The following is a 14,982-nucleotide window of genomic DNA, read 5'->3' on the forward strand; positions in this document are numbered from 1 at the left end:
TTTAGGGGAACGTCATGAAAAATAGCCTAAAGAAAAATATGCATTCCTGCTAAATTTGAATTCTAATAGCACACATTTGTTAGCAGCTGAAATAACAAAAGTTGCACTGCTGTAACAAATCGTTCATTTTAGACTTAAGCAGTGAAAAAAGGGTAATACTTGAATATGATCTGATTATTGGTTAAAGTTACATTAACAGCATTAATTTGTTAGATTATTATTCTACATCAACATTTTAGTCTATTGAGTGATTTGTATTTTTACTTTACAAATCTATTTGAATCTCTTTCAGCACACACACACACACACACACACACACACACACACACACACACACACACACACACACACACACACACACACACACACACACACACACACACACACACACACACACACACACACACCTCATAATTATAATCTGTCCTACATTTGGCTGGTTGAAATCTGGTCTCCCTGGTTGCAAAGGCACACGCAGTTGATGAAAAATTGATGTGTGGCAGAAAAAAAGCTGCATTACTGCCATTATATATGAATAAAGGTGAAAGAGCTGAAAGAAAAAGGCAGCAACAGTTTAACACGTCTTGATGACTAAAATATTCATCTGAGGTTTTTTTTTTTATCGTTTGAGAAAACGTTTCACAGGTTTTTGGTAGAAAGTGCTGTTGTAGATGATCTCGGATAAATTAATTTAATAACCGAGATCTGCAAAGCAATATCTCTGAAGCACAACATGCTGAATCTTAAAGCTGATAGACTCCAGCAGCAGCAGACCACTCCAGGCGTCTCTCCTGTCAACTAGGAGCAGGAAACTGCAGACACAATTCACAGACCTGGACCAGAAGAGACTGGAAAACAGTTCCTGGTTTGATAAGTTTTCATTTCAGCTGCAGCATTCAATCAACCAATCAATCAGTCAAATTTTGTTTACATAGTGCCTTCCACTGCCTTTGCAGGAGTCCAAGGTGCTAAACATTGCATACCATAAAAACACAAAAGAACAATCAAGTAACTTTGATTGATAACAAAAAGGACAAAACAGATTAAACGTCAAACGATAAAAGTGAGTTTTCTCCAACTTTTAAAAACCTGCAACCCTGTAAGGACCGATAAACATGCTACAAGATCTTAAACTTAGCCCAATAACACACAGGTAATGTAAAGAAGCCAGCATGGGGGTAATGTGTTCTCTTCTTTTCCCAGTCAGCATCTAGCTGCAGCCGCTTCAGTGCTGCCTGACTCAAACCAGCAAACAGTGCGTTACGATAGTCTAGTCTTGACAAAACTAATGCATGTGGTACTGACTCAAGATGAGGGCTATACAACATAGCTAGACGTCATAGACGAAAGAAACAAGACCTCACCCCTAGTGTTCAGAAGGTCAGGTCAGAATTGGGGTGTCAACATTAAAGCGTGGATCCATCTAGCCTTAAATCAATGCTTCAGGCTGCTGCTGGTGGTGGTGTCATGGTGTGGGGGAGATGATCTTCTCCAACTTTGGACCATAAGAACCACCTAAGCCTGGTTCACAGCCTACCTGGGTATTGTTGCTGACCATGTCCGTCCCTTCATGACCACACAGATCCATCTTCTGATGGTTACTTCCAGCAGGGTAAGGCACCATGTCATGTCTCAGATAATCTCTGACTAGTTTCTAGAACATAACCTTGAGTTTACTGGACTCCAACGACCTCCACAGTCACCAGATCTCAGTCCAGAATCTTTGGGAAGTGGTGGAACATGAAATTCTCATCATGGATAGAACTGTGTGATGCAGTCATGATGGCCACATGGACCAGAACCTCTGAGGAATGTTTCCAGCACCCTGTTGAATCCATGACACGAAGAACCTGGGCAGCTCTGACAGCAAAGGCGTACCTAATGAAGTGGCTCATCAGTGTACAAATTCTGACGCATTCAGCAAAAGATAAAGGACAGAAACAAAACGTACAATCATCTGCAGCCATCTTCACGTAGAACACTGAAACAAAGACCACACAGAGGTATGTGTTTATTTAATCTTTATTCACCTAGTTTGGGGGGGAGACACCTCCCCTGGCATTCCCATGTAAAGAGATGTCATGACAAACACATCCAACCAAACAAGAGATGGTGAATAGGTTTCCAGTCCATACATAAAATACATTTATTTACTTTATACTGAACCATCAGGATTCATCAGTCCCACACAGCATCCATCTGTGCTATTAAATATAGAGAGATAACATCTATGGGGGGTTATTTACTGTGAGGGGAGGGGCTTGGCAATGTGGGTTTAGCTTATGGATGAGAAGAGTTGTGGTGGTGTGAAGCAGCGCCCTCACCTCCTCCCTCTTGTCTACATGATGCCGCAGGAGGACAACGGGTTGGCAATCTGGCAGGTGCAGGCTGACTGGCAGTATTGACGCACAGTCTGGTAGCAGCTGCGGTCGGCGTCCCCGCCCCACTGCACAGGCCCGTTGGGGTCAGAGGGCAAGCGGCTCAGAATGCTGGTGTTGATGGCCAGAGCAGCTAGGCCATAGTCAGTGAACAGCACCGTCTCACGCCGGCACGTGGGGCAGGAGATGAACTTGTACTTGGGACAGGACTCGTAGAGGATCTGCAGGCACTCCTCACACACCGAGTGCAGGCAGGAGAGAATGCGTGGACGTTTCCCGGCGAAATTATAAGTGTGACCACAGGTGGGGCATTCGAGGGGCTCGCAAGGCATGACTGGCCCCGAGGACGAGGAGGAAGTGGAGGAGGAGGTGGAGGAGGAGCGCAGCACATACTGGTTGACTATGACATCTTCCATCTTGTAGTGGAATTGGTGGTAGCAGATTTCGTTGGCACTCGGTTTGCGTTGCGCCAGGAAACTCTGCTCCCTGTGCATCAGGGGGGCAGGAGGGGACATCATGGGTCTGGGGGACGGTGCAATGTCCAGTGTCAGGTCACTGCAGGCCTGGTTGACAATGATTTCTCCTTCACCACCACCGTCCCACGCCACTCTGGGAGCCGGAGCATAGCGAGGTTGGGTGACGGGCACAGGGCACTCTCTAGGAAACTTCTCCGACTGGATGATCTTGACGGTGTCCATGGGGATGGCCATCGGCTGACGCCTGAGACAGGACATTCGCTCGGTTTAGGAGTTGTACGAGAGGAGGGCTGTGGCTCTGATCAGCAGTGGATTCCTGTGTTTGATTACGACCACGGAAAAGAAGATTAAGCCTTTCTTTTGAAGTCAGCCATTAGAGGGGACATGGGGACGAATGGTGTCCTCCATGTTTCCTTAGAAGATCTTCCCTGGCAGGTGATGTCGTCACTTTTTACGAGAAAGATAAAAGTTTATCCACACCAACCGAGTACTTAGCTCTTAATCGGTAACAGCTAACTTATCCAGATGACTTAACAGTCTGTTCACAGTGTCAGATCAGTGTTGACTAAAGAGATTGTTGTTGTTGTTTTGCTGTTTGTGTGAAAATGTTCCTGCTCAGTCTTTGATTGATGTCTGCAGATGACACAGGAATTTGTAATATTTTAGCACTAAGATATGTTCACACTCAGTTTAACCACCCTTACGTGCACCTAGATGTCCACATATACACAGACAGTACAGGTAGTGGGATAGTTTCCTTTACAGAGTGTGTCAGGACTGAGTCCAGGCAGTTCAGAAATGTTCAGAAGGTGTTACCTAAGATGCTGTTCCGTTTCCTGCAGAAGGAAACTAAATATGTATCATTAAAACCACCACTACACTTCCTTGTTGCAGCTGTGGTCGTTTTTTATCATGACTTGAGCATGTGAAAAAGAAAAATTTGGCCTTCGGTCTGCCTTCCTGCTCTGGTACTGTGTGGTCAGGAGACTCTGTTTGACCCCTTGGCTTTTGATGAGTAGGAGAGAAGGTCTTTCAGGGAGTAGTCCTATAAAACTCCAGAGAAATGTTGCAATGACTCCATTAAAGTCCAAGCTTCTTGAATTCCTCAGATGAGGGAGTGCAGAGGTTTATTGTTTAAAGGTAGATCTTCAGTCTTCAAAGCTAAGCAAAGAGAGCAGTAACAGTTTGACGTCCTTCTCTGTGCTGCGTCATCAGACTCATACCAGAGGTTCAAGATTCCTTTGGTCCATTCGTCTGTGGAAAGAGAAAAGACAGAAACAAAATGTTGGTTTTAGTATTACTGGTATGACTGGTCACAACTAGATCAGCGTTTATCATCTTCATCAAATGCCAAGACTCAAGAGGTCTCATGTCCAGACAAGATCTGGAGAAAGTCATTCAAGCCTTCATTTCCAGTAGGCTGGACTACTTCAATGATCTTTTGAATGGTCGTCCCAAAAAAGCTGTGAAGCAACTGCAGCTCATTCAGAACGCTGCTGCTAGAGTCTTAATAAGAACCAAGACAACCGAGCACATCACTCCTGTTCTTAAATCTCTACACTGACTACCAGTAAACTACAGAATCAATTTCAACTAGTTTATAAATCACTCAGCATACATGTTGGATCTCCTTCCAGTATATATGCCCAGGAGGGCTCTCAGATTCTTAGGAAACAGTCAGCTGGTAGAACCTCGGGTCAGAACTAAACAGGGTGACGCTGCTTTTAGCTTCTATGCTGCACACAGATGGAACCAGCCTCCTCATGACCTCAAATGTGCCCCAACTCTAGAAACTTTTAAATCAAAATTGAATGTATTAATCAGCTTTTGAATGAATGTTCCTTATGCCCCAACTTCTGCACTGTAACTACAATAATTCATTCAGCTCTATTTTTAGTGGTATATTTGTATTTTATCTAAATTCAGAGTTTGCCAGGACGGTTTCCACAGAAAATGTTTTCTTCTGTTTCCTTTTAAATCTTGGCTCCGTCTCAGCTGCTGAGATCACGTACATGTTGCAACTTCCTGTCACATGAATGTGCCAAAGGAAATAAATACCACACGCCCAGCAGTCACCTTACTTCAGGAGGAAGTTTTGATATTTATAAGTTAATTGATTTTAGTTAACTAGTTATTGCAATTGATGGTTCAGTCAGCAAAATGACGGCACATGATGCGAGTCAAAATTACACTGGTAGATGTTGAGTAGAAGCAGGTCCAAATTTCATATGATCACCTCGTGACTTTTAATAGCTTCAGTAGAAACTTTAAAGTTAAACTGAAACATTGCAGATAAAGTCACAGAAAATCTACTAACTAATCGAGGAAAACCATGAATTATATGTACGGGGAGAAGTGTTTTCTGAGTGACAACAGGTGCTCTGATTAATGATGGCTCAATGGCGGTATGGAAGGAATGAGAAACAAAAAGCACCGGTAGCATCTATTGGTAATGTTGGTACAAAAAGCAACTAAATGGCCAAATAACCCACATAAATCCATACACACGTCTAATAATCCAAAGAAAACCTCGACAAGTACTTCCCAACAGAATTTAAAATACTACAAATATAAGCTGCCATTTAAAGCCTAAATCAGTTATTAAATTTGTATTTAATCATACTTTTGATTACTGGAATTAATATAATTAAATTGCAAATATGGTTTTATTACTGGATTTACTGTTGAAGACAGATTTTAAATATACTTTGTTTTCCTGATGGGTAGATTAGGATTGTTGGTGAATCTGATTTCCTTCTTTCATCTACTCAACCAAGAAGGAAAAGAAAACTTCTGCATTTATTTATTTTGTATTCCAGTAAATCTACAATGAAGGTTTTGTGCAGACAAGATCCAACGTTCCCAGTGCATGGATGAAGTGTATCCCGATCCCGATGTGCTTGGAGAGTACTGAACTGGAGCGAAATAAAGATGGGAAATAAATCTTTTTACAAAAACACAAAATGATTTTTGTCTGAAAATGTTCAAAGATACATTAGGTTCAACATGAAAATGCTTACATTGATATAAAAGTAGTTTTTGTATTTCTTTGAAATTGTTTGTAACCAATAACCAGTCAGGATTCTAAATCCCATTCATCCATTTTCAGCCGCCTATCCAGGGCCGGTTACCCTAACCCTAACCCGAAGCCCAGACTTCCCTCTCCCCAGCCACTTGGGCCAGCTCCTCTGGGGGAATACCAACACGTTCCCTGGCCAGCCGAGAAACATGCTCTCCAGCATGTCCAGGGTGTTCCTTTAGGTCTCCTCCCAGTTGGACGTGCCTGGAAAACCTCAACAGGGAAGCCTCTAGGAGACATTCTAACCAGACGCCCGAGCCACCTCAACTGGCTTTTCTCGATGTGGAGGAGCAGCGGATCTACTTTGAGCCCCTCCCGGATGACCAAGCCTCTCACCCTATCTCTAAGGGCACCCAGACACCCTTCTGGCTCAGCTCTTTCTTCAACACAACAGACCGGTACAATGCCCAGATCACTGCAGGCGCAGCAGCAATTTGCCTATCGATCTCACGCTCCATCTTTTCCTCACTCGTCAACGAGAGACAGGACCTTGTTCATGACCCGGAGAAGGCTTTCTACCCTTCTCAGATTCAAGACCATGCTGAAGATCTGATTCTCACACCAGCTGCTTCACACTCGACTGTGAACCAATCCAGTGACAGCTGGAGATCACGGATTTAAAATAGAAGAGCTCACTTTAAAAATATATGAAAGCGATTTTGATCTAAATCACCAAACTTCATTTTAATTGATATCATATATGGAGTCAATAAAAGTAAAAAATCTGATGATTTTGATTTCAAACAAACCTAGTTTCTTTAAACCAGTAGCTATGGAAGCAAAAACGTGTTGTAACGCTGATAGATGTAAGCAATAGTTTCCTCACTATGTGAACAGAGCAGATTGTGACACAGTTGTAGGTCTCTGCTGTTCTTCCGGCCTCTTGTCAAGACACACCACCTTTTACGGTTTTACGTTGGTTTTGTTTGCTCTGACATTCAAAGGAGGAGGTTACAATCTGTGTGGTCAATTAGTGTCATACTGCGTGGGGGTTTGTGGGAAGAAAAAAATAAATAAACGAGCAGATGAACATGTTTGACTTGACCAAAACAATAGCAAAAGCTGGAGGATGACACATATTTCACTCTGTGCTCGGCTGTCGACAGCTATGATTCATGGTAGGAGAAAAGAAAAACTGAGCAGAGGAGGTAGCCTACACGGTGATGAAAAGAGACAAAGAACAGAAAGAAAACTGACGAGAGCACAACACAAGTCCTGGTTTCTATTTATGATGTGTTGTGACCTTCTTTGTGGCTCCCTGCCCCTGAACAGACACCCTGCATGAGAACGATGCACCCATCTACGGAAGTGCTTCGTAATCCGGTGAGAAATGACAACCACAAACTTCTTCATTAATCTGATGACTGTCCCTAACCGGCTCTGCAGCAATGCAACAATTCACCCGAAATAGTCTCATCCTGTGAGCACACAGTCTCTGAACACACACGGCAGGCTAACACACACATTTCACAAAGTTGGACTGCACAGATAGCATACCGTAAGCGTGTGGCGTGACTTTTCAGAGATTACACGGTGTCACATAAAATAACAAATGTACAAAATACTATTTCCTTCACAATTCTGAACAGTTTAATAGGTAATAAAAACATTATTTAGTCAAGTTCAAAAATCATCATTTCATCTTCATTTTTGTTATTTGTAGAACATCTTTTCACCACCAGGTGAGTTGGCCTAATGTGCTGTACACTAAAACCAGAGAAAATAATTAAAACAGATAAAAACATTCAGTCAAATAATTCAAACAAAAGCACAAGATTTTTTAGACTTGTCCAAAGCCAATAAAAGCAAGAAAAGTGACAAATCACAGAAAAAAATGGTCTGAATGAACCTGATGACAGAGATAGGATCAACTTAGTTTTTAAACCCTGCACTGACCACCTAATGCTGACTGGTATGGTTCCAAGAGAATACATCACTGCCTTGGGAAATTTAACTTGTTCTTGCTTTTTCAATGTTTTCATATAAAGATGTTGTTACTCGAGGACAGTTCAGCTTACACTGTTCATTTGTTTATTCAGATTTGTCACTGATTTAAATAAGGTCTACTTTTATGCTAATTTAAATTGCATTCAAGTGTTAGAACAGAGTTGATAATACAAACCATTGGAACGATAAATACCAAATGCCAACTGACACCCATTATTTAAAACAAAACAGTAAAAACTAAGGACGGAAAAGATGAACGATGCTGGTCTTCTGATTAGTCAGTGATGGGGAGATGGAAAACTTCAAGCACTCAGGCTCTGAAGTGGGTGTTTGTGGAACTCCCACATAAAAGTTGTTGAATAACACATTCCATCATGTCACAAAAACTGTCTCTCATTGAGTTTTCAAACATGACTCAGAGCCAAAAGAGTGAACTCTTCAGAGCTCTGATCAAATTGAGCAATCACAAGATGCTCAGGAGCAAAGAATAGAATCCCTTAATTAAACTGAATACTAAATCATGATTTTGGAAAACAGTGGACTCTTGATTATTTAACACAGTTTTGCATTTGGCAGAACACGCCTTGAGTTCACATTCTAAGACAGCAAATGCAAATTTACTTCAGCAGGTTGATTTTGCATAGCCTGGCCTGCCAGACTCGACCTCTGTTTAATTCTGCACAGAGAAAGAGTCTGGTAACTCACAGGCAGAGAGGCACTTGAGGGGCGGGACTAGGCAGCTCAAAAATGACCAATCAGAAAAAAGATGGAAATCCCGACAATACCGCACAACGCTGTAGTTCTATAGTAAAAAAATTGTGTCTGGCAACGGCGCAAACATCTTTTATTTTTTTTTAGAAGAGATGATTTTAGCGCTTCTACTTGTGGTTTTAAAGACATTTGAGTCATTTAGAACAGAGGAAAGAGCCGCAGCAAACTCCGCCGCTGTCTTTGTTGTTTATGAGAAACTGAGCATCACTGTGTGTGACGTCCGCGACACTGTCGTTTTTTAGCTGTAGTCAAAAATGGAGTTGGGCAACAGCGCAAACATCTTTCTTTAGAAGAAAGGCTTTTAGTGCTTCTACTTGTTGTGTCCAAGTTATTTAGACCAGAGGAAAGAGCTGCAGCGAACTCAGTCGCCATGTTCGACAAACTCGGTGTTGTGGTGTGTGACGTACGCTACTCAGCGCTGATTGGCTCGGTTAGAATTCTCACAGGGTGGAGTTATTTGAACAGGAGAGCTGCCAGCCTCTTTCTCTGTGCAGAATTAAACAGAGGACGAGTCTGGCAGGCCAGGCCAGATTTTGCAGACACTTTAATCCATATAGACATATTAATCTAATGTGCATTTTCTAGGCCAGCAGTAGAGTTTTCTGTTTGATGGTGATTAAAACGTATCAAAACTAAATCCTGAAACAGATGATTTCATCATAATAATATATAAGATAAAGACACCTAAGCCTGTTTACATTAAAAACACTAAGATATTAGGTTTGAAGGCATTTAGACACTAACTAGCTAAACTTAAAGCTGTTATGGCAAATCTGAAAACAAGCAACGTTTTGAACGTGGACCAAGAGTTGGCAGCCCTTTGAATGCAAACATCACCCCTCCCCTCAGGTATGTCTCCTGAGCCGCTCCTGCCAGAAACCCGCAGTATCAGAGGAAACAGGAGAGCGCTAAACACCAATCACTGTTTTCTAGATCCAAACGCCTTTTGTTGTCTGTGACTTTAAACGGTGTTTTTCTTTTTGGGACTTTGGTGGCTTGGGTCAGGGTTGAAGTGGTAGCAGCCGGCTGTTTCTCCTTCTCTGATGTTATTGAGCACAGAACCTCTCACACCAGCAGTGTTCTGTTGCCAAATACGTGAGTGTGTAATGAGTGGAGGACCCAGGGAAGTGCGGCGGGTCGGCAAGCCCAAAAACCGGATGGTCCAATATTTGCCTTTGATTTGAAACGTGTCATTGGTGGAGGGTTTTAGATAAATGTGAGAAAACAAATTTACAATTTTCTTCTTTCAAAAATAAATCTCCACTATATATTTATAGCTATACTATGGTAGAATATTGCTAAAAGGCATGAAAAAAATTTAAGGTATAAGTTTTTTTTTCCAGTTTTGTCATTGTAGCTTTAATTGGCCAATTGATCAAAGGTCCAAGTACACAGTTTGTAGGTTCATGTTTGGCCATTGTGTTTTGCCTTTGTTCTGCCATCTTTATTCCTGCTGACCACCGCAAGATGCATGTGAATGTAGCCATAAAAAAGGGGGAACATGCGTGGTATTTAGAAGTGTAGCGTTAACAGCTGCCCCTTTACACAGTAACAACGTGCATGAATCGCCAAGGTCGGATGCTGGTTTCAGTATGTTTACATTCCAGGAGAAGAGACAGAAGAAGAGAAGAAGAACGCTTTCCATTAATTAATCAAAGTACTTTATTCGTGATAAAGCTAATCAAAGCATATGTTGATCAATAATAATCAGGTGAATGATCTGTGAAATAAAGATGTCATGAGTTATGTGTTTAATGAATAAACAGGACTGCACCAGACAGACTGATCTACATTAACATGGAAACGCATGACACATTGTTCTCAACCAATCAGAACTTTCGTCTGTCGTAGGGCAGAATCTGGGTTGTTTAATGAAGTTGTCCAATCCAGTTTACTAAGATTTGTAAACAACTAGGGGATATAAAACAAGGCTACGCCATTTTAAACTCAGTTCCATTTTAACCTCAGTTCTGTTCAGTTGGAGGTCCTAAGGAGTTCCATCGACATCATTAAGAAACTTGCAGGCTGGCCAGCTGCACTGCACTACTTTAAACTGAGAACTGTCAAGCTGCAGATTTCCGTCGTTTGAACAACAAGACGACGTTCCTTCAAAATAAGAGCTAACTCGCTGACACCTGCCGCTGATACCGGGAGTCGATCCGCAGACGGGCTTTGTCGTGCTGCGACCGCTGTTCCACCAGCTCCAGCACATCTGAAGGTCCGAGGACCTGGCATTTCCTGATCTAACACGGGAGGCTCCAGACGGTACATGGTTACGGCAAAATGGCTGCTCGTCATCAGCTTCTGAAGCCTCGTGATTCCTAGTCATAACAACCAGATCCGCTACGTCAGCCTAGAGATTCTGAACAACACACACACCCACACACCAACACTATAACATTCAAATCCATCTGCATCCATCATTGAGATAGTCCTGGTAGATTGTAAGAATTTATAATTATAGAAATTAAAGATTCTTAAACGATCCCAACTCTCTCTTTTCTTGTCTCTCACTCAATACAGTGTTTAAGTAAACTCCCTGATGATAAAAACAACCACTTCTGATTATAATATTTAGATCTAATTACAGTGTATAAATATATGATCTATATTTCACTACAGACAGTATGGCAACTAAACATTGTGCTTACATTTAATTGAATTATTCTTGTAATTGTTCAGAGCTTCAATTGAAACAAATTTGATTAACTGAACAGCTGTAACCTAGACAACATAAGGGGTCATTAAGATAAAGAGGTAAAAATGACCCACTGGTTTGCTGCTACTAACATGAAAACAAATGAGCTGAACAACTTTGGCTCGCCCTTCTCCTAACCGACAAAACCCACTCCAGTTACGTAAGGAGCTCATCCTCTAACCAAACCCCTGTACAGAGGCAAGGGAAACTGTGGCAGTTCTCCACAGTTTTAACTTAGTGTTTGTGTGCATTCACAGCCATGGATGATCTTCCAGCACAGGAACTATTACACTAATGAAATCATGGCAGGCATTTGACCTCATCAAGAGAGAGAGAGAGAGAGAGGCAAGCTGGCCACAGGGATGTCAGAGGAGTCAACCTCAGCAGCAAATTCCTCATGCAATTAAACACACACAAAGTTACATTCACCTTTTAGTGGCATGAACACACACATCGCAGAACATTCCTACCCTCTGATAATTCTCCATCATGTGCATGGCACCACCCTTTGCATTCCTGCGGAAACAAACAATCTTACAGCGGGCCGAATGTTTGTGTTTCTAAACATATTCATGAAAAACCATGCAGCTCTGCAAAACACTCCTACAGTTTCTCCCTGTTTTCATTCACTCACTCACTCACACACACACTCACACACACACACACACACACACACACACACACACACACACACACACACACACACACACACACACACACACACACACACACACACACACACACACACACACACACACACAGACAGCTCAGCATGGACAGAATCTACGTGTGCAGATCAGATGAAGGGCAACGTGTTCTGAATGAGTCACGGTGCGCATGAATATTTCTGTCTTGTTTTCATGCTAAAATTATCAGAAAAGAGGATGCAGGTGCCTCTGCCCCACAGCTGTAGGAGAATGTCAGGTATGCCGACTATGTCAGGATTTTTATTGAGTCCATGTAAAGGTACACAAAAAATATGGGTTCTTCTTGAACATGTGTGTAAATGTGTGTTATGATTACGTAATGTGTCATGGTCCTAGCAGGTTGGGAGGACAAATCCCATGATTTACTGGATGTATACAGCTGGTATTATTTCAAAGATAATAATAATAATAATAATAATAATAATAATAATAAATATGATAATACTGATTATTTTCTGGTATTGAGGTATACACAGAGAGATGTGTTACTCCTGTCTCATGTTTATACCTCAAGCAGAAATGACTAGGGGGTGCTGTGAGGTGTTGGTTGGTTTAAACAACACAGCCTGCTTTCATTCATGGCAGACATCGGCCATTTTGCCTTGCAATTCATTACAGCCAATTGCTCTTTGTTCTTTTCTGTGTGGCTTCTGAACCAGCGTGACAGAGCTGCAGGCTGAGAACTAAAAGCACCGACACTGGCCTCATAGAAGATTTATGAGGGAGAAGCTCGGCAGTAGCAGCAAAGGGCTGACTGACCAAAGCTAATGATTGAGGCTGTCTCAGCACAGGTCAGCTGATGCTGTCCGCTCCAGAAATGTACAACAAAAAGACAGGTGGCCAAAATATTTGGGTTTTTGTGAGATGAAGCAGCTTCAGCGCACGACTTTGCAGAAATGGGAGGGGTTCAGGATGCAGAGGTTATGCAATCGCAGCATGGTGTTCCGAGTGCCCTCACTGCAGCGCCGATGCATGGCCAATCCGAAGATGCCTCAGTGGTGCTGACAACTACAGAACAGGCCATTCCTGCCCCATGTCTATTACACCCCTCCTCAGCCCATGCTGTCTGCGTGTGCAGAGGTCTGTCAAATGTCATGGAAACAGGAAACCCTTAACCTACACATGAGAAGGATCTAATCATCTGCTTATGGTCTCTTTGTCCTTTAGTGTTTCCATTCATTCATCTGCAGGTGTCTGTGTGCCTACGACATGATGCAACAACTCTTATCTTTGGTGCAACAAAGCAACAATCCACATTTGTTATTGTCTGTCTTGAACAAAAACGATAGAAAACAGATGATATGAAAGCAGTGAAGATGGATTTCAGAGATTATTCTGACACATGATGTTAGAGTCACAACAAAAGATCTTTCTTACCTGTCTGACTACGTGTTTGTCATATTTCCAGCTTTCCTCACGTCCTGCTTGCTCATAGTCTTGCCATCAGCTTGATGATTTCGTCTTTGTCTGGAGGACGTCTCATCAGCGGGGGGATGCTCTCTCCTGCCCGTTTTGATGTTCTTGAGGTTTCAACAACATGGAGGAGACGTAAGATGGAGGAGGCTGTTGTAAGGTGGAAACATCAGGCTGCATCCGTCTACCTCTGTGTCCTCTGCTCCTCTTCGCCTCTCCTCTTTTGCGCCTGTCTACTTCAGCCTTTCTATTTGTGGCTGATCATCTGTCTCCTGCATCTTTTTCTCCATCACCCTTCTGTTACCTCCGTTTACACAAACAGTTCAGCAGATTCTGCGCAGTGGCCAGACCTTCTGTTGTCTCTCAGCTGTCTGTCCTTATTTCTCTCTCTTCCTTCTTCCTTCTCTTCTTCAGGTGAACCTCAAGCTTCTCCGTCTGTCCGTCTCCTCTGCTATCATCCCTCCACTGCCATTCATCACAACCCCTTACCCTCTGCCGTCAGCTCCGCTCAGTGCATCCCACAGCCACACATGCGCGGTCTCTTCACACACACACACACTCACACACACGGTCTCTGCTCAGACTTTAATGCGTGTGGTTGATTTTGCTTGCCCCGCCCCTCCTCCTCCTCCCTCTCTATCTCTCACACAGACCAAATCTCTTTTTCCTCCCCATCGCTGCAGCATTCACTGCAGTGCCTCTGCAGGCGGGATCATGTTTGCTCGTCGCCAGAGAAAATATTTCAGCCAATCAGGACGGACCTCACCCCCACCCCCATTTGCACACACAAACACAAGCCTTCTGAGATGCAAAAGCACCGCCAAAAAAGCTATGAATCATACTTTACATGCAGGCATATGGTTCAGCAGCACAGGCCACGCAGGAAGCACAGGAAGCTTGTGAAAACACATCTCATCTAAAGACAGCCGCGCACTGGAGCTGGGAAACACAGGCTCAGTCATAAATTACCTTTGCATCAGGAAACGGATCCATCAGCTTCATCACAGACCACATGCCTGCTTTCCTCAGACGGCCAGCAGCTAAACAGAAAAGGAAAATGGAGAACTCTGATTTATTTGTTATTATAAAATCACCCAAAAGTCAAGGCAGCATCCTAGGCTCCTACACAGGCGGGAAGGTTGCATAACAAGGATTTAAATCCATTTCTGACCAATAAAAAATACTCAGACCAAAGAACATGTCAGAAAATAAACACTTGAGCATCAAACACACACACACACACACACACACACACACACACACACACACACACACAAAGCAATCCATAACACAAAACATTAAAAAGAGCCTTCTGTTTAGAGGAGCTTTACCAAGAAGCGTGATGAAGTATCTTTAGGGGAAAAGACAGAACTAACTCATCTTTGCTGTGACACAGTGAAGGGGCCTCAAACTAAACTAAATTCAATTCAATTCAATTCAATTTTATTTATATAGCGCCAAATCACGACAAGAGTTGTCTCAAGGCACTTCACATAATAAACATTCCAATTCA

At 42.7% G+C, this 14,982-nt stretch overlaps 1 protein-coding gene across 2 annotated transcripts; it reads right to left on the reverse strand.

Annotated features, from left to right (window-relative positions):
* Positions 1-2,006: 2,006 nt before the first annotated feature.
* On the reverse strand, positions 2,007-14,060 carry rnf208 (ring finger protein 208). Of its 2 annotated transcripts, XM_054744272.2 has the most exons (3): positions 13,434-14,060; positions 11,779-11,865; positions 2,007-4,108 (listed from the first exon to the last, which is right to left on the reverse strand). In XM_054744272.2, exon 3 carries the CDS (start codon positions 3,110-3,112, stop codon positions 2,339-2,341), a length of 774 nt encoding a protein of 257 aa, XP_054600247.1. In that variant the 5' UTR covers positions 3,113-4,108; positions 11,779-11,865; positions 13,434-14,060; the 3' UTR covers positions 2,007-2,338. The 2 variants fall into 2 exon arrangements, with proteins under 2 accessions (XP_054600247.1, XP_015796437.1); XM_015940951.3 differs by lacking the exon at positions 11,779-11,865.
* Positions 14,061-14,982: the final 922 nt, after the last annotated feature.

The sequence above is a fragment of the Nothobranchius furzeri genome, chromosome 6 (genome assembly GCF_043380555.1).
Source record: "Nothobranchius furzeri strain GRZ-AD chromosome 6, NfurGRZ-RIMD1, whole genome shotgun sequence".
NCBI lineage: Eukaryota > Metazoa > Chordata > Actinopteri > Cyprinodontiformes > Nothobranchiidae > Nothobranchius > Nothobranchius furzeri.

Excerpts from the sequence above, each read along its gene's own strand:
- rnf208 (XM_015940951.3), bottom strand. The coding sequence starts at position 3,112 with ATGTCCTGTCTCAGGCGTCAGCCGATGGCCATCCCCATGGACACCGTC.